This window comes from Periplaneta americana, chromosome 17 (assembly GCF_040183065.1).
Source record: "Periplaneta americana isolate PAMFEO1 chromosome 17, P.americana_PAMFEO1_priV1, whole genome shotgun sequence".
In the NCBI taxonomy this organism is placed as follows: domain Eukaryota; kingdom Metazoa; phylum Arthropoda; class Insecta; order Blattodea; family Blattidae; genus Periplaneta; species Periplaneta americana.
This window is the reverse complement of record NC_091133.1, coordinates 105,635,681-105,656,828: the sequence shown is the minus strand read 5'-3', so window position 1 is coordinate 105,656,828 and position 21,148 is coordinate 105,635,681. Positions and strand designations below refer to the sequence as shown.

General features: G+C 37.8%; 1 protein-coding gene across 7 annotated transcripts in view; it reads right to left on the bottom strand.

Annotated features, from left to right (window-relative positions):
* Nucleotides 1-21,148, bottom strand: part of gpp (DOT1 like histone lysine methyltransferase grappa) — a 227,313-nt gene that overhangs the window by 17,601 nt on the left and 188,564 nt on the right. For 4 of the 7 annotated variants that reach the window (XM_069816090.1, XM_069816092.1, XM_069816088.1 and 1 more), the window contains one exon: nucleotides 18,439-21,064. In XM_069816090.1, the coding sequence (XP_069672191.1) occupies nucleotides 18,439-21,064 (2,626 nt within the window). Of the gene's footprint in view, nucleotides 1-6,595; nucleotides 6,682-18,438; nucleotides 21,065-21,148 lie in introns of all 7 variants that reach the window. The other 3 variants (XM_069816093.1, XM_069816094.1, XM_069816089.1) reach the window with 3 other exon arrangements.

Here is a 21,148-nt window from a genome sequence, read left to right as displayed (position 1 = left end):
ACAGATAGAAGTAGAACATGAAGTGCCGAATTTATCTTGTTCAAAATTTCACAAATCCCATCACACGCACTTTATTTCAGAAAACCAATCACTAGAAATTAAATAATGCAAATAACAGTCACATAAATAGTATATGTAAGAGACAAAAAGCAGAACATAGTGTGCCGAATTTGTCTTGTTCATAATTTCACAAACCACGCCACACATCAACAATGTAACTCAACAGATTAACCTGTTTTCTGGTTTCACACCAGCAATTGTAATAGATGGAAGTGACGATTACACCCCAATGTTGCGCATAGAACTAGAAGGAAGCAGTGTTGACACATTTTCTCTTGTTTTCTATCTGCAGAATAAATTAAAATATATTTGTTTCTTTCATGATATTGTTTTTCCATAAGAATTTGCCCATTGACCATAATGCCGTAATAATGGGGGGGGGGGGGGGGGCAAATCCGTAATAATTATGGACAATCTGTAATAGTTGGCACCTCTGCTGTAGTATAGTTATATATGCGAATATAAAAATATAAAGCAAAGAGTAAATATGATATTAATATATGAGATAGTCAGTACAAAAACTAATTATTTCCATTGACATTTAAACTGAGGAAACAGATGCTAAAATTCAAAGCTTTTGCAAGCTTTCACAGTTATCGATGCTACTGAGCTCTGCACAACTATTAGCTTATGTTAGCTCTGAGGACTGATAAATTTTGTCCTTACAGTATGTTGTAACTATAAAACTCAACTCAAGGAATGTGGAGGTAGCCAGTTTGGTTTCTAAAGCTCTCAGAAGCAAGTTAGCACACGCAAGCATACTCTCAAACACACAGAAAGTAAGGGAAAGGAGAGAAGAAGATTGCGGTAGAGAGAAAATAGGAAGTCAGAAACCACACAAAAATCTGCAAGGCACTTAAGTGTAATACTATTATGTATCACAACATTACAATAAATAGGCGCTCATTAATGTAATATGTAATCAAATGCTGACATGGGAACTATAAATGAACTCATGTCGAAGCCTCCCCTCAAATTTGCACATATTTTAGACTTTTACAGCAGATAAATACAAAAATTATTCTGCTCATTCCTGGTGTTGCGGAAGAGAAGGCCTAATGACCTTAACTACACCAAAATAAATAAATAATGAATCACAAGGCTGAGAAATTAAAGCTTGAATAAAAGACTACAGTAGAACCTCTATTATCCGTGGTAATGAAGGGGATGGAGTGAATGGTTAATCGAAAAATCAGATAATCCGTACTATAAAATGTATTCATAAACTAAGAGCATAATACAATTTTGTCATTTTTCCCGTGGTCTTTTCTTTTAATACGCTAGATAGTGGATCACAAGTTCACTAATTTAAGTCTAGTTTTCAACAACGGGTTTTTAATAGCCGAGGAAACTCCTTATGACAGCTGTCAGTGGAAAGATAGGAATAGTAGAGGTCTCATGTTTTAGATTTACAAATTTGATGCACATTACATTTTGTTTTTCATTAAATCGAGCACAGTTGTAATTCCTATCTCGTATTGTGATGAGACAGTTTCTCATTTCCCAAACCACTCAATTATTTGCACTTTTTTTCGTAGCAAACACGTTTTCTTTTGACACCTGTGGAAGACATTTTACATAGAAGTTAGACAGTTCGACAACTCTAAGAGCAGATTATACCGCGTAAGGGTAAAGATTTGCAAAAAAAAAAACACTCTGTAGAAAAAAATTTCGTACTAATATAATGTACAGTACTCATATTTTTTTTCTGCAAAACAAAAAGAGCAAGAGAGAAAGACAGTTGGATAATCCACCAATCGGTTAATACCGTGACGGATAATCGAGGTTTTACTGTATACAAAAATTGAGTAGCCCTTGCGTCTTAAAACACATAATTCCACACAAACATCTCTCAGCCAATGAACATCCTTACTGATACTCAACTGACCAATGAGAATTGTACTACGAAAAGCATGGTGCTAAGAACTAACATCTGGTAGTATTTTATCCTAAGTTCAATTGTTTCATTCCAAGAAATTTCTCACTCTTCTGCTTTCGATTCGATTATAATCGAATAATTATTGGTCTCGAAGTTATTAGTGGTTAGTACGAAGCATTGAGCAAACATTGCAAGATTTGAAACTACGAAGTATAAATGAAACTACAGAAGATTTAACTGTAAATAACACTTTACCGAAAATAAAATTAACATTTTAAATGTGAACAAATAAAACCTATGTCACAAGTGTTACGATATTACAACTTCTAATTTCACCCATGAATTTCATATTTGCAAAAGGGTGGTATGTACTTATAATCTCTGCCTTCACAGGAAAAATATTTGAATCCACTCATGCAGTAGAATCCAGTTGTGCACTTAAGAAATATCTATCTGAAATTCACAAGTGCAAAACAGTTTTCACAGGTAATTTACTTCTGCTTTTAAACTTACATTTCTTGTCATGAGATAATTATTTATCAACCTGCGGTCTCTATATCATTATCGTGACAAGCAACGTCCATTAATTTCAATTAAATTACTGATAAACTATCAGCACTTGTGATATTACTGTTGACAATGCCTGTTATTATTCGGTTGAGAAGCTTTTGTCATTCAGTCTGCTGTCAAAAAATCTGAAAGTTAGAATTTATAAAACAGTTATATTACCAGTTGTTCTATATGGCTGTGAAACTTGGATTCTCACTTTGAGAGAGGAATAGAGATTAAGGGTCTTTCTGAATAAGGTGCTTAGGAAAATATTTGGAGCTAAGAGGGATGAAGTTACAGGAGAATAGAGAAAATTACACAATGCAGAACTGTACGGATTATATTCTTCACCTGACATAATTAGGAACATTAAATCCAGACGTCTGAGATGGGCAGGGCATGTAGCATGTATGGGCGAATCCAGAAATGCACATAGAGTATTAGTTGGGAGACTGGAGGGAAAAAGACCTTTGGGGAGGCTGAGAGTAGATGGGAGGATAATATTAAAATGGATTTGAGTGAGGAGAGATATGATAGTAGAGACTGGATTAATCTTGCTCAGGATAGGGACCGATAGCGAGCTTATGTGAAAGAGGCAATGAACCTCTGGGTTCCTTAAAAGCCATTTGTAAGTGCTCTCTCAGCAGTCGACGCATGTTCAGTGTACAAGCTCTTAATGTGTGTCACATAATCAGATGCGGTTTGAAGAGAATGGCAACTCAAATACTCATTCCAAATACGCGCTGTTATTTCTTAATGTAACATTCAAAGTAAGTTATCACACTTTTACAGTTGGTAAGGCAGGGCAGTAATCAGCAGACAGCACAATTCAACAAAAATCCTCTTATTATTAACTCTAATAAGAGGTATATTAACCGTCTAATTCATGATTAGGGGCATGAATAGGGTTAGAAATTAGCTGTAGTCTTCTTTTCGTCTCAATGTACTTACAGAAGGATTTTTTAGTCACTGTACTCAACCATCATCCAGTACGATGCAGTGTTTTGTGCATTAAGTTACACATATACTGGTAAGAGGTTAGGAACAATTTTAGGGGTTGCAATCCCTTATGGCCCTGCAGTAAGGGCAGCTAATTAGATATACTTGTCTATCCACTGTGGACATCTGTCTGTGCAGTTTGAGAGGGGGTTTAGACATGTAATCATTAACAATTCCCTTGCGAGATAAATCTGGCATTACAGACACTTGAAATTTTGTAAATCTGTTATATAAATAATTTTCCTGGGTTAACTTCAACTGTGCTGGTAATTTACCTTAGTTAATTACTAGTTTCGATTTGATTTTGGCCATCTTCAGATTTCTAGTGTAGTTCTTGCTTGCTTCCAGTTTCTTTTTATAATGCCTTTGTGGTGGGTGACATTTTGAACAGTATAGTGTTGTGCCAAATAGTGCGTTCTGAAATGTAATTGTGTGTTGAGGATATCTTGTGGAAGTTTTTTTTTATGTTTGTTCTAGTATAGTTACTGGTTTTTTGGTTCAATATGTAGGATTTCCATATCTGTTTCTATGTTGTTGTACTTCTGGTTGTTGGTGATGAATCCTGCATTATCTGGAACTATTGCGTGAATTGGTTATGGTTGTGATGTGTTCCTATACCTGGTAAGGTTTATCTTGTCTCAGTAGCAATAAAACCAAGTCCCTTCAAATGAGGGTGGAGATTATAGGAGGGTTGTAAATTTTCAGGATTCCTTTCAAAATCTTGTTATTGTACAGGCTGCCGGAACTCGGTTTCTTGAAAGACAAGCTCAGTGACGGAACTACACAGTACGAAGAGAGATATTTTGTTATTTTATTTTGTGCTACAGAATGTATCAACTAGTCCCTTCCGCCACTGGATGGATGGACGGCATCGCTCCACTCCCCCATCGCCATAACAACACAGACGAAGCAAGACATATCTCCTTTCTCTCTCTTTTCATAGTGAGACAAGATACATCACACAGCCTTTAGTATAGTGTTAAAAATATCTCCCAGTTTGTCCAATGCAGAAGTCGTTACAACTTTTGCATGTTAATTTGTAAACTCCTGTTAGGTTTTATTTGTTTGTTTCGTGTGTGAATGTTGAGACGTTTTTGTAGTGTGTTCTGTTTGTATACAATGCTGTAATTTAATTTTTTGAATGAAGATGGGACGTAGTATGTGTTTTTATTTTCTTATGTTGGTGTGATGTATTTTTTTTAATATTTTTCTTTTACTTGGTTATTTAACGACGCTATATCAACTACGAGGTTATTTAGCGTCGATGGAATTGGTGATAGTGACATGATATTTGGAGAGATGAGGCCAAAGATTCGCCATAGATTACGTGACATTTGTCTTACGGTTGGGGAAATCCTCAGAAAAATCTCAACAAGGTAATAAGCCCAAGCGGAAATCGAACCTGCGCCCAAGTGCAACTCCGGATTGGCAGGCAAGTACCTTAGCCAACCAAGCTATGCCGATGGCTATGTGATATATTCCACAATACATCCACATATGCAAAACAGATCACCAACCAAGTTTAAATAATTAATATAAATATTATTACAATTCACATTACGAAAAATATAAGGAAGAATTTTAAATTCTACAGCTACAGCAACATAGTTTCAATTAACATAGGAAAGTTGTTTATATAACAAATTTACAAAATCTTTAGTGACAGTGTGTTAAAAGTTTGTAATCAAGATGTATATTAAAGACACATATTTGATCGATTTCTAACTTTTAAGTCGCCTCTGTGCTGAGCAAGTGAAATAACTGGTACAACCCCTGACTCAATCAATGACGCAATACACAATCTTAACGAGGACCTTGAATCCATATCTGGATGGGCCAGAAAGTTTGGTTTGACTCTCAATCCAAGAAAATCACAAGCAATCCTAGTGGGACACCAACGTCTATTATGCAACATTACTCCTGCTCTTCCAGTCAAGTTAAACGACACAATAATCCCTTTTGCTTCCTGTGTTCAAAACCTTGGAGTTTACTTTGACACGCATTTAAACTGGAATTATCAAGTAACCCATATTATCAAAAAAGTGCTTTCCATACTACATTCCTTAAACAGCATTCGAAAATTCCTCCCGCTATCACTCAAGAAAATACTAGTGGAAACACTAGTAATGCCCCACTTCGATTATTGTGATTCTCTACTGACCGACCTCAATGTCAACCAGTCGCAAAGATTACAACGTGTTCATAATTCTTGTGTTCGCTTCGTCTGCGATGTCCGTCGCGCTGACCACATTACCCCATCCTTCCAAACTCTAAACTGGCTATGGCTTAACGAACGTAGAAATTTTCATTCTCTTGTTCTCCTTTTCCAAGTCCTTCACACCTCTACACCTACCTACCTTGCCTCCCGTTTCAGTTACCTGTCATCATATCATAATCTCTTCACACGCACGCAAAATTGCCTCATACTAGCCATACCAACACATAAGAAATCATCGTATTCATCATCATACACAATCTCGCTTTCGCGCTTGTGGAATACCCTACCCAGTGACATCAGAGACTGTCGGAATTTAGTAGCGTTCAAAAGCAAGCTTATTAAGCATCTTCTTACTGCGTAGAGTAGGTTTAATTTTTACTTAGTTTGTATAAAAAAAAATTTCTCTCTTCTTAATTTTTACAATGAACTGTCTAGCTTTTATTAGTCTGTTAATCTTTTAGTACTTTGATTTTTATTGTATTTGTAAATTCAATATTAATTTTAATTATAATTGTAATTGTATTCTTAATATTGTAGTTGTAATCCCCTGGTAGAGGGGAAGAGAAGGCCTGATGGCCTTATCTCTACAAGGTTAAATAAATAAATAAATAAAGTGAGAACAATGATTTTAAGATGACGATACTGTGACAACATCGAAAAGATTGTCGTCCCATCCCTAATTTCTGAATTTTTATGTGCTTCATTTCTTTTATAATAAGTCTTCAACATGGGCTACAGATGCTAGATCCGAACTATGTATTCAGCCAACACGTAACAGATACAATCAAGAGAAGATAATAACCACCTCATGAGAAAACCTCTCGCCCCTGTGAGTGAGGGTGTATGCAGCGAGGTGCCCAGTGGCCCAAGTGCAAGGGACTCGTACTTACCAGGAGCGTTGCAGTGCCTAACCGACTCAGAGCCTACTGACTACAGTGCCTACGAGTGCACCTGCCCCTCCACAACACTGTGCTGCCTAGGGATGCAAAGCAGAATTACTCATCACAACAACAAACAACAACAACAAGGGCTCAGCCCCACCTGACTGCTGGGCAGAGGTGGAGCAGTGCCATCAAGTTATTCATGCACAAATTTAAGTACACTACACCGCATTGCGGCCATATTAATGATAGACAAAGCTGCTAAGTGCTCGACCTGCAGAGTGCGTTCAGTCACAATGGAGAGAATTAAGTGATTACACAATCTGGCCATACTTGATCACACGGCACTTCTGCTATTCACTGTTTATCTTATATTTACAGTTACACACCCAATACTCAGTCAAGAAAACATTCTGTGAGGCAAAGACTGGGGACGGTTTTCTTTTTGGCAAAACTGTTTTCTCAATAGTTCTTTTTCCTCATCATTTTAACATCATCTTATCAACACAATGTAAATATTAGCGGTATCACACATAAAGTCGCTCGTCTCACATTCATGATATTATGTTGTGCCTCTCTTTAACTATATAAATAGCATTTAGTTTTCAATTATGAGCATATAGAGTGGTAGTTAAAAAAAAACCTAATAAACATGGGTTCTAAAATTAGTAATTTCCGAGAAATGAGTAGCTATTTGTTCGTCAACATAATACTCAATGTGATTTCCATTAAAAAGAAAAGCATTCAATATTCTGAGAGATGGCGGTATTAAAACAAGGAAAAAGGTCTAATAAACATGGGTCCTAAAATTAAATGTTGTGCAAAACAAGGGCTTTGAATTTATTATTATTATTGTATCTCCAATGGGGGTAGCCCTATTTTACATACGTATGCTAGGGCTATGGTTTTACACAAAAAAATAAGCATAAGCATAAAAACAAATGGAAAAGAAATGGGCTTTGAATCTGGTAATGTAAGAACACCATCTGAGCCGTTCAGAGCAAAAGTGGTGTAAGTCAAAATTGGGTAATAAAGTTTAAAGTAAAAATTGTGTAAAATACAGCGCAAAGTAGCAGTTAATATGTCCTTCGTGCTATCCACTGACTACTAATAGTTTAAATAAATTGAATATTAATTGCTAGTTTGCACTATATTTTACAGAATGTTTACTTTAACCTGCATTACCCATTTCTGACTTACACCAAGTTTGCTCCGAACGGCTCATATCTTCTAATAAGAGTTCTTTGCTTATTTCTTATTAAGTAAAGAAAAAGATAACAAAAGTGTGAGTCCTTGAGTCAGGGTAGAAGAATGCATTACAATGAATAAAAATCACGTTGCGCATGTCCTATTATGTTAATAAACAAGTACTCATATCTTGGACGATATTAATTTTAGAACCCATGTTCATTAGACCCTTTTTCTTGTTTTAATAGTATCTCTCAAAATATTTTTTTAACATCATGCACATGTAGTGTCTACATCAGCCTCTTAACATTTTGTATGTCTGATACGAAAACTGTTAACCAAGTTCCGTCCCCTTATTCAAGTTTTGGAACTAGAATCTGAATTACGTATACAGTATCTCTCTGATCAGAGTATCAGAGGCCACTGCTGTCTCACAGACCTATAGGGGCATTATGTTTGTGTGAAGCATGAAATCATGATAGGAAAGATGGCTAGGTAGTAATTTTGTGGAGCTCTCTTTATTCTTTTCAAGCTGTAAATCTATGGCATACGATCTCATCAATTTTTTCTGAAGGAAACCAGGCTAAAAATTTTTAACGTCGTCACAAATCAACCACTTTTACCAAGGACTGAACCAACAACCCTCTGATCTAATGACAAGCATAATAATTATTAAACTACCAAACTACTGAAGCTAGCATAGTCTACACGTAAGCTTTTCAAGATTCTTATTATGTTTTCTGAAACAATGTTAGCCTAAAAGATAATCATTCCATACAAGATAATTCTGCATGTGTCCAAAGCTCTTCCTACTGAGTGCAGAACAAAAAAACCTCTTTATATCACTTAGAACCAGGGTTTAAGCTAGAAAATAAATAATTGTCGCAAAAATACACAAATGAAAAATTATGTGTGCAAATTGCGAAAAGTTCGTGCAATATTCTAAATAATAACCCGAATCACGTAAATTGAAGTGAGTAGGCATTGGATACATACATATTCTAAATAATTGTACAGAAAGATAAAATTAATAAGGTATGCAGTAAAAAGTTATGTAATTTGTTTCTTGCAGTTTTATTACTTTCAATCCATCTTATCACACTCTAGATATACTTATGTTAGTAAATCATTAGACGTAGGTATGTTTAGAAGCAATTACTGCTAAATTTATATCACATTAAAATATGTTATCTTATGGGCACTGTAAACATTGACATTCTTTACGTGTAAGCCCTTACGAGATTTATTGTTAGCAGTGTTACTCCTTTTACTGAAAGGTAGTTTCTAATTTCAGTTTTTACAAGATCCATGTAACTAGATCCTCGCTCACAATTTACATTATGCAATGGAATTATATAAATCAATTAAAAGAAATTGTTCACTTAACTTAACATGAATTTCACCAACTCTTTTAAGTCCATTCCTGATCATTTATTGCTCAGTATCTTTTTGAACATTACCCATGCCATTAGCATTTCATTTAAATTCAGATTAGTTCATACTCATCTCTGATTTCATTTTCTCCATTACCATCTTCGTTTCAGAAGTCCAATGTGGTTGTCGCATTTTTGCACATTTACATTGAAAGTTCGCTGCATTTTTAGACGTCGAGTAGCATATAGCTGAAACGTTGTTAATGCCTGAAAATGGGTCGTTTGAGATGTGCCCAACTGTATGGCCCCTTGCTGACGTTAATAAAGTGTTTGACTTAATTAAAGAACATTATTTAGTAATCTTGCAGCAGGAGTTCAAGAATTATTTCAGAGAGAGTGTTCAAGATTTTTACTGGGTTCGTGATTCATTACTGTGAATTCAAAATATCTTCCGAATAATATACTCATACAAGAGGAACTAGAAGACTTAAAAGCAGACAGAATATTGAAATTAAAACTTCTCTAAGTGTCTTTGGAAACATTTTTGTTGTCAATAAGGAGTGAATACCCGGCTATCTCCGAGATGGCAGTTAATATGTTATTGCCATTTTCAACTACATATGTTTGTGAACTGAGCTTCTCTACGTTAACTGAAAATTAAAACATCAAAGAGAGAGAGAGAGAGACTCAAATCCATTGATGAAGATATGAAGCTTGCACTGTTAACGATTCCGACACAGATCAGCAGCTAAGCAGGCCCAAGTATCACATTGAAGGTGTGAGTAAAGTTATTTACTTTAATATTAGTAATAAAAATGCGTATTTTCTACAGTGAATTAAAGTTCATAAATTCTTAATAAATGCAAGAGTCGATTTCTGTTTCATAATAACAACAACAAAAACAGTAACAGCAATAATAATAATAATAATAATAATAATAATAATAATAATAATAATAATAATAATAATAATAATAATAATAATAATAATAAATTTAATTACATTATGTAATTATATTAAGAGAGTCACATCATATGTTTCTGAGGGGATTAATATTTTGGTGTGCCATGTTGGGTATAGGCCCATCTAGGGTGTGCCGTGAGTATAAAAAGGTTGCGGAACACTGGTCTACCTGTATAATGCAATAAATAATGTTCTCTAATATGTGAATCTTAATGAGCTCATGTCGAAGCCTTCCCTCAAACGGTGCACATTATTAGGCCTCCACAGTAGATATAGACAAATATAATAAATAGCTGTCTATACTACATGTAAGGTTACGAAATTAAAACTTGAATAAGAATAAAAAAAATTGAACAGCCTCTGACCTTGAGCAGATAGTGCTCACTCAACTGGAGCAACAGTCAAGTGCGTGAGCTCTCTCATATTAGTGACAGGATAATTCATGGAGAATGCAACTCAACTTTCTTTCCAAGTATGCACTGTTGTTTAATGTAACATTTCAAGTAAGTTTCTACATATTCAAAGATAAACCACACATGTTAGGCCAATTATACAGTGTTCATAGATTTGATAAGAAACGTAAAAAATTATATATTACAGTTATATAAACACTAATAAATATAATTATTAAAGAAATCAGTAATAGTCAGACATGTTTCGGAGATGCTTCTCCATCCTCAGTGACTATTTACCACGACGGCTGGTTCAGGTGATCGAACCGCATTGTTCCTTGGCTTAAAGTTTCTACATAGCTACAGTTAACATGGGCAGCTACATTTTACATCTACTGTAGAGATCTGTGTGCGCAGTTTATGGGAAGATTGCAACACCACCTCAGTAACAGTTCTCTTACTAGACTGGCTTCCCATATATATTTCATTTAAAATTATGTATCATAAATAAAAGTATGTGACCCTTTTCGAGTAATAATCAAGGTTACAATGGTGTGAAGGTGACAATCGATGAAGGAAGTCAGCTGTTATCACATCTACAACAAATGCCAAAAGAAACAAACATCAGACATGCATATGAGCCTAGCAATGGAAGCTCAACAATTTAAAAACCTGAGGCTACTAGTGGTCAAAGTGAGAGTAAAATATTCGTACATTTATACAACGTTTCCTAATAATGCACCTTACTGTACCTAACTCCAGACATTCCTTCATGCCACTATTATCAGTATGTCTTCATTTTGCAAACTAATGCCAGTAGTGCATACAAATGCATATATCACTTCATTTCATACACTGATGGTTACATGAAGTTTGAACAACATGCAAAGTATCTTCCTGTTTTAGTCTCGTAAAATATTCTCCTTAAAATCTCTACTTCATAATACAAACGCAACAAATGATAATGATCTCTAATCTGATATCGTGGAAATAGTTATATAAACATCTTGTTTCATTGACATTAAAATTAATGGAGTATTTTCCTTCCCATAATGAAATAAAGCAGTCTGATTATCACGGAAATTTAGAACATCTTGATTGATTGATTGATATTAAAATTAATGCAATATTTTCCTTCCTGTAATGAACTAAACTGGAAAAAAATAGTTTTTTTTTTATGGTACAATTTCGTAAAAGTTCTCTTTTTGGAATGAATGTAATGTTTATGAAACAAAGCAAAGCCAAGTTCCACAAACACATTAGGACCTTACGAATATGTATCATACAATGTTTTTCCTACGATAGTACAAATTTATATTGAATAAATATTTCTAGTTGGAGAGGTTATAAGATCACGATTTCATGGCCAAAGTAGTTAGGAAAAGCTGAATGCTACATCTTGTTGCAATGAGTACTACAGATGTAACTTCAGAATAATAAGGGTTAAAATGTAGACACTTACTTTAAATGGCTTTTAAGGAATACAGAGGTTCATTGCTGCCCTCACATAAGCCCGCTATCGGTCCCTATCCTGAGCAAGATTAATCCAGTCTCTACCATATCACACTTCCCTCAAATCCATTTTTAAATTATCCTCCAATCTATGTCTCGGTCTCCCAAAGGTCTTTTTCCCTTCAGTCTCCCAACTAACACTCTATATGCATCTAAAATGTAGATATGAATGTTAATTTTGTTACTTATTTGTTTTATGTGTAATGTTTACGTCATGAAAGATCGAGATAATATATTAATTTTTTACTGAATTAAATTTGTACAATTGAATATTACATTTTCTTTGGCAGTGCGTAAAATAAATTGATTATTCACTTTTTTACACACTAGTGTTTTAAAGACTCACTTTATGTATTGATAACAGTGAGTAAAATGCAACTTTATGCAGGTTTAGGAAAAGCTCTTTGATGACCTGTAAAGATCAAGTACAGATGTCAGAATGAACTTCTGATTCGAGATTAAAAAGTGTGCTTTCCACAATGACTGTTGCAATTATGTTGTAAGCACAGTAACTTCAAGGCAATATCAATCTTTCCATTAACCACCTTGCAGTATAGCCTAGCTTCTTCTTCTTTTTTTTTTTTTTTTTAAGTTTTTTTTAATATATATACAGAAAAGAAGTTGTGTGACGTGAAGTAATTTTGTATATATGCATTTTGAGAGTATATTGAAAGCTAGAATTAAAATTTAATATCAATATCAATTTATTATTATACATATTTAATTAGTAGAACATGTTTTTTACCAGGACAAATTATGCAAAACATTTTATGGCGTCCACCAAAATATAGTATGAGCTTTAAATGGACCGTGACACTCAAAGTTTGGGAATCTCTGCTACAGTTCATAGAACAAAACTGGAACTTAAATTCATAAATCATTTTAGATAGAAATACTAGTCTACAGCCTATATTCATATAAACTAGTGTTCTTATTCACTGATTTTTCTGTTAATGCATGTAACTCACAAAAGTGTCAATTTCTATTATCTTCAGTGATGCAGAAACTAAAGTAAGTGAACGCAGCATTAATAAAATACCAATTAAAGCTTGAAGTACAGGTAATTCCTAACATTACCTAATATTTAACATGAAAGATCTATCATGCATTTGTTGCAAATTCTCAAGTGAAGTTACAAAACTCGGTATAAACCTTTACGAGCTATGTATAATTTTAACTGCATTCCAGAAATGCATCAATTTTATTCAGTGAGTTGCTTATTTAGAAAAATGTAAGGAAGCCCTGAACTCAAAACTCCAGTCACACCATGTCCATGCATTGTTAGTCTGCATGTCATGCACTCGTGCTCCAGCTGCTTTACCCCAGAAATGAACCCCTGATGGTACTCGTATGATAGGAAATTTAGTGGACCAGAAGGTAGAAGTTATGATGACTAAGAGAAAAAATCTTTATTTGTTTTTTTTTTTTTTTTCTTTCAGAAACCGAAGTCTTGCATTTCTGATTTACATTCAGTTGCTTTATTAATTTGCCTATTTTTAATTCGTATCTTATATTAGCACAGTAAATTATAAAACAGCCAATATAAGTATAGTGCCAGCTGTGATGTGTGCAATAATTACAGCACAGTTTATGATTGTTAGAATCCGTTCATGAAACAAAGATATTTAGCTGCTGTCAAAGTTACGATCTATGATTTCTTATGGTAAGCGTTCACTACATCGGATATTTTAAGTGCAGTGCGTTCACTGTAACGGCTCCACCTCACAGCCTCATAGGATTCCCCTATCAGCTATTTAAAACATGACGTCGTACGATATTGACATTGCTGAAAACAGAGGAGTTGAGGTTAGGTCTATTAATTATTATTGTTAGCGAATAAGAATTTGTAATTGCTTCATGCGTCTTAATTGAAGAGGAAGAAACGAAAGAAATTTTGGTTACATAATATATATGTAAGAAATGACTTGATTACCGTAATGGGAACGCCTCAAATGATATAATTCTTCGCAATTTTCTAGAAGCGAAATAAGTTTTCCGTCTGCCATTTTGGCACGACACTGAACATGGCACAACATAATAGTAACAGTTGATCAATTAGAATTGATTTATTAAAGAAGGCCATGATCGCACGCATCGGAAAAGTTGTTCATCCGAGAAGCGTGGACGGATTTGCCGAGAGCCGATGCCTGCGATGCGATGTAGTGAACGCGGTTACATAACAATTACAGCAAAGATAGTCTTTTTCCGATCCGTGCGATTCGTCCAATGAGTGCGATACGATGTACTGAACGCTTACCTTTAGACGAAAACTTGGCATCATACTAATCCCATGACTTCTCCCAACTGAGTAGATAGCCCAGATATGGGAAAACTCTGGTCCACTGGCAATTTATACAACCTATGATTTGATTTTTGTGGCTGAGTGGCAGATGATTAATACCAACAACAATCAGAAGCAGAATAAACAACTTACGAAAAAGCTAAAGGGTTCTCTTTTCTTCTAAATATATTTTTTAACTGGTTATTTTACGACACTTTATCAACTACTATGGTTATCTATCTAGCATCTGAATGAGAGGAGTGATAATTCCAGCAAAATGAGTGCAGGGTCCAGCACTGAAAGTTACCCAGCATTTGCTCTTAATGGATAGAGGAAAAACCCAAGAAGAAACCTCAACCAGGTAATTTGTCCCAACCAGGATTTGAATCCGGGCCCACTCATTTCACGGTCAGGCATGCTAACCGTTTCTCCACAGCGGTGGACTCTAGATACATTACAGATTTCTTTCAGCTAAATAGAAAGTACAATGAAAACATAAACAGTCCCACACATTTAAACTGAAATTGTAACATTTTTCATCTGTAAATTAAAGCATCCCAGTTTTAATACAAATTTAGATAATACCAGTATTTAATATGCTGTGCCAGAACTAAACACACCTCATGCTACAGTCGACCGTGAAGGACTGTAGATCCATAGTTTTAAAGTGTTGTTGTTTATTGTTGTTTTCTAATGCCAGGCGTTTGACAATAAAGTCATTTGACCTCTTGCACTCCAATATTTTTCAAAGATATCATGACCAGCCACTGAAGCACAGATTTTGAGGTGTTCCGAATCCATTTCTTGGTTTGAGTTGCACAATGGACAGTTAGGGGACTGATATATTCCAATTCTATGCAGGTGTTTGGCCAAACAATCATGGCCTGTTGCCAATCTAAATGCAGCTACAGACGATTTTCGTGGTAAATCGGGAATTAACTGTGGATTTTGATGCAGAGAGTTCCATTTTTTCCCTTGGGATTGAGTTATTAAATTTTGTTTGTTGAAGTCTAAGTATGTAGATTTAATAAATCTCTTCACAGAGTAATATGTAGATTTAGTAACAGGTCTGTAAGTAGCGGTGCTGCCCTTCTTTGCTAAAGCATCCGCATTCTCGTTTCCCAGGATTCCACAATGGGATGGTATCCATTGGAATACAATTCTTTTATTGAGTGATATTAATTAAGAGAGCATTTTAGTTATTTCTGCTGTTTGAGATGAAGGTGTGTGTTTAGAGACGATTGATAGAATAGCTGCTTTGGAGTCTGACAATATAACTGCATTCCTAAATTTATTGATGTGGCATAGAAGATTCCTGAGACATTCACTTATTGCAATGATTTCACCATCAAAACTTGTTGTTCCATATCCAAGAGATCTATAAAGTGAGAAGAGACAGCACGGAACACCTGCACCGGCACCTTGTTCTCTGGAGATCAAGGATCCGTCGGTGTATAAATGAAGCCAGTTTTGTGGAGGGTACCTAATATTAATTGTCTCTAAAGACAATTGTTTCAGTATTTCAGTGTTTACTTCTGATTTCAGTATTTCTTCTGTAACTGGATCATTGCATGTGCTGTTACAGATGTGACTATTATTCACAAACTTATTTCTTACCAAATTATTTAAAAGACGGTTCAAATAGGAAAACACGCTCATGAGAGTTGAGTAACAGTATATAGTAAACCCTCGATTTAACAGACATATTTTAAAATCTCTATTTTTAGTCTATTTTAGGCAGTTTCGATCTTTAGTAATACAGAAACAGCATGCAACTGGAAAGCAATTGAAGATCGAAGTTTTCTTCATTAGCCTACTAGTTCACAGCAAACTTCTACCAGTAAATAAGTGCTTGCATATACTTTGGGACCATCAGTGACTAATAGAAAGGGGTTTTATTAATCACTAAAATGGTGTGTAAAGTGTTTTTTATTACTGTACTGTATTTATAATCGGACCCTAATAATGTATAACGTTTCATATTAAAATAGTAATACACTGTACTGTTAACATTTTACATTATAAAATATTAGCCTTTAAAAAATTCGCGATTCAATGGAGTTTCGGAAACCTTCAGAAATCTAAGAGATGCAGCTGGAAATATGGGATTAAAAATTAATGGAAACAAAACAAAATACATGGTAGTCAATAACAAAAATAATAATAAAACTTCTAAGTACATTGAGATTGATGATGCCAAATTTGAGACAGTCCAGAGCTTTGTATATCTTGGATCACTAGTTAATAGTAACAATGATATCTCAGAGGAAATAAGTAGAAGAATACAAAGCGCCAATAGGTGTTATTATGGGCTGCAAAAACAAGTTAAATGAAGATTGCTATCTCGTGGCACAAAATGTAGACTATATAAGACCCTAATAAAACCAGCGTTGACCTACGCATCAGAGACATGGCCTCTTAGTGAAAGGGATAAATTTAGATTGGCTGCATTCGAAAGGAAGATATTGCGAAGGATTTTTGGACCTGTAAGGGATGGTGAAACTTGGAGAATAAGATATAATAACGAATTATACCAGCTTTATGAGTCTCCCAATATAATAACATCTATTAAGATTGCTCGTCTGAGATGGGCAGGGCATGTTAAGAGAATGGATGAATGTGAAATACCTAGGAAGGTTATGGAATATAGGATTGCTGGAGGAAGAAGAGTTGGAAGGCCAAAGCTACGATGGACGGATTGTGTTATGGACGACATTAAGAGGCTTGGAGTGAAGAACTGGTGGATGGCGGCTAAGGATCGAGATCGATGGAGAAGAATTCTTAAGGAAGCCGAGGCCCGAACCAGACTGTAGCGCTATGGATGATGATGATGATGATGATGAATGGACTTTCGGATTTAACAGACACCTTTTAGCCCCTATTAGTCCGTTAAATTGAGGGTCTACTGTACAACCAAAGTTTGGCAAAATCATTGGGAAAATACTATCGGATTCATCCACTGCTTTGAAGTAGTGGTCAGCTTGTCTGACTGAGAAACTAGCGGGACCAGAATCGAATCCTAGTTGGGACGAGCTACCTGATTGAAATTTTTTTCTGGGGCTTTCACTTAAATCATTAAAAAGTAAATGCTGGATAACTTTCAGTGCTGGACCTTGGGTTCATTTCCCCATCATTATCACCATCCTGCCTCCTTTCATACTCATGTCATCCTATTATATGAGGTTAACAGAATCCGACCTGAGGGTGCCCAACCTCATAATGCCAAAAAGTAAGCAGAGGCACAAATGGCTACACGTCAATATGCGCGGAATTAGATTTAAAAAAAAAAACACTATCGGATTCAACTTGTTAACACCAATGATAGTGTTTTATTTAATGACACTTTCAACTGCTGACAGTATACAGCGTTACAGTTCAATTTTGCCTGAAATCCGATCAGAGGTGGTTCTTTTGTATGCAGTAAATCTCAGACACAGAACCCACAGCTTTATTTTCCTCTTGCAGGAAATCATGCCAAGAATTTCATCGCTCTTTAAAATTCATTGTCCTCAGCAAGGTTTGAACCTGCAAATCTCAGATCAAATGACCAGCATGGTAACTGGAAGACTGGCAAGGACGACCTTCAACTGTTAAATCATGAGTTTAATTCTGTATCTTACTTTATGTATTTTTCTGGCAGTGTTCAAGAATGAATATTATTATTCTAATATCGATATAATCACTTCATTAATCTCGTTTATAACTACACAACAAATGGTTTCGTACAGTTTTCAATAAGACCCCACTTAATAGCTAATTTACTGTTAGTGATCCAGACAGAAAAGAAGCTTCGTTATCTCTGGTATAGGCACAGTTTGAGGGGGCAAAAATAACGGATATAAAATCAAATCCTAATAGAAATATGCAACACACTCAATATATATACATATCAACACACTGAATCAACAGCGACATTACTTCTCAATTCATACAATTCGACAGCTATCAGAAATTAAGAGCAGCTTTCGAATGCCCTGTTAGAGTCGAGTGATCAAGTGGCCTGATTTCAACTCCAGAGTTAATCAAATGCCCAAGTGCTGAAGCAAAGCAAACACTCGCCCCCTGCAGTCGGCACGGCTGCCACACTTCCACCACACATGCAACCACTGCCACAAACCAGCCCTCACCGACTACAGCGCCTACCTTCCTCTCGGTCCTCCACATGCCTTCTCTCCTCGACAGGAGTCGACTTGCCGGAGTTCACCTCTGGGGATGAGATGGCGCTGATGGCCAGGGGCTGGCTGGCATTGGTCACTACAGCCGATACTGAAGACACACCTGCATCTGCCTCGCCATGCGCCACACCGCTGTCCAGCAGCTGCTTCTTGTGGGGGCGGGTGGGTCCCTGGATCACAGGTGAAGCACGTTTTAAGCTGCCATTATGGTAGTGATGGCCTGCCCTCCCAAAAACGTCATCACTGTCTGGTGCCTTCGTCCCTTCACTTATTTCCGTCTTGATCACATCTACAATGGGGGCTGCAGTCTGAAGGGCTGGTATGGAACTAGGATCACCAACTGTGCTGTGTTCTTCTGTCTTCCCATCACTCTGGTCTGGCTTCTGCCTTCGCTGTCGCTCTTCGTACATCATGCAGTCAGAGCGCCGGGCTGCCCGCTCATCAAGCTCTTCCTTCACAACCGGCACCTCCTGACCTGACTTCGAGGCACCTTCTTGCCCCCCCAGAATCCTGGCATGCAGTGTTGCGGCGAGGCCTTCCACAGGGCCGAATGACTCAGAGTTTCCCCGGGAATAGTGAGTTTTGCCAGTAGACACATCGGTTGTTGGAGACTTGTCAGGGATGACGGGAGGCTTCGTGTCCGAGAAGTAAGACTCGTGGTAGGGCTTGATGTCAGCACGTGGCAACTGCACGGGGGTGTAGCCCCCCTCGCTGCAAGTGTTCGCGTACCTGCAGGACGTCGATGTCACATGCTGGGGAGCACTCGTCTTGGGCGGGTAGAGCACTGTGGTTCGTGGTGAGTATGCAGGCTGGGGCGCAGTGCCTGGATAGCTGGCACTGTGGTGATTGAAAGTAGCCGCATGCGCCAGGGTGTTCAGGCCGTGGTGAGGGGGCGCAGGCGGAGACTTTGGACGGTGCTGCGGGTACGCCAGGCCTTCCAGCATCTGTGATGATGGGTGAAGCACTCCGGTGGGTGTGGGAGGGTTACCCGCAGGGCCCCCTCCCCCCTCGGTGCTGCTTGGCCTCGAGATGGGCGAGTATACTGGAGTGCGGTGCAGCGGTGAGGGACTGTTTTGTTCCTCCGACTCCTTGCGAACCAGCGAATCTTCCACAATTCGCGAGATACGAACGTTTACCCGCTCTGGGCGTGGTGGTATATTCTGATTCACAATGTTGGCAGGCGTGGTAGCCGACATCATGGTGCTCATGTCCACTGCCGCATTGATGATGCTCTGGTTCGAAATCTCCAGCGTGCGCTCTATCTCACCACTCACCAAGTCCCCAATGGTGCGTGTTGCCACAAAGCCCTTCTCACTATTGCCCAGTGCCTGCAGCTGCTGGGCTGATGCAGCTGCCAATTTCTCCTGTGACAGGTGACGCCGCAGTGCGAGCTTGGCAGGTGATACCTGTGTGTAGTCAGGCTGAGAGGACACACTCCTGGGCTGGACGGATGGGTCCCTGCTCCTGTACCTCTCCTCCTTCTTACACTCACGGTTCACTTTTCCCATATCCACTGAAGAGTTTGTACCATACCCACCAGATCCTGCAACCCCATAGTAGTTCCCACTGTAACCACCTGTAGAAGTATTTGGCATGGAAACAGTTGGGTAGCCACTCGACGTCGACATTAGAGCCTGCTGCTGCTGCTGCTGTTGTTGTTGTTGCTGCTGCTGCTGCTGCTGTTGTTGTTGCTGGCGGTTTTGCTGGTCTTCATTCAAGACACTTGTGATGATACTCTTCAGACGGTCCTCAAAGTTCGCCACTCGGGGAGGCTCCTGAGCCCGGTTGCTGGTGAAGCTGACAACTTGCTTACTGCCACTGCTGGATCTCCCATGCTTGGTTTTCGAATCTGAACCAGTGATAGAACTACTCCGAGGGGCAGGCCGTGGTGGTACAGGGAGGTTCTCACTAACTGCTTTTCCAGGAGCACCAGAATGTGGCTGGTACGAATGTCTGTTGTACCTGCCATTGTTCACATGTCCTGTGTCCATATCTGCGGGATTGGCGTGACTCCCATTGAACTTGGGAGCCTCACGAATCTTCCCTGCCTCAATCTGCCGTCCTGTCTCCAGAATCTTCTGTGCGAGGATTTCTGGATTGTTCTCTTCTATCTTGCCAATGTCAGGCACATCAGGCCAGTCTTGGGAGCGAGTGCGGGTCTCCCTTGACTTACGCTGGGGCTTAACTGCTGGGACTGCATGATGATGATTGGCCACCATGAGGGGTGGCTGCAGTGGTGGATGGGCATGTGGTACCTTATCAGACGGTACAGTTGGTACCACATTGTTGGCACTAGTGTAGGCACTGCTCATCTTGAGGCTTGAGCCTGCAGGTGGCTGTGTCTTGCGCTCATCGTTCACCTTCTCCAGAGCTGTCAGTTCGGATTCAAGGCGTGACACCTTTGAGTGCAGCTTCTTCCTATGGGAGAGAGTGGCAGAGATCTCTTTCAAGATGTACTCCTGCGTCAGTCCTGACATATCCATGTGTTGGTTGTTGGATGTTCCATTCACAAGTCCTGACTTGCGATACTTTTCCAAGATTTCTTGCTGCCGCAAGCTCACATACTTGGCCTGTTCTTGCTCAATTGATGTCACCTGTAAAAGAATTTAAAGGTGTTATCATCTTAAGATTTTATAGTTCATCAACTGTGGGGGTTGGAAGAGAATGTATGAACAGCC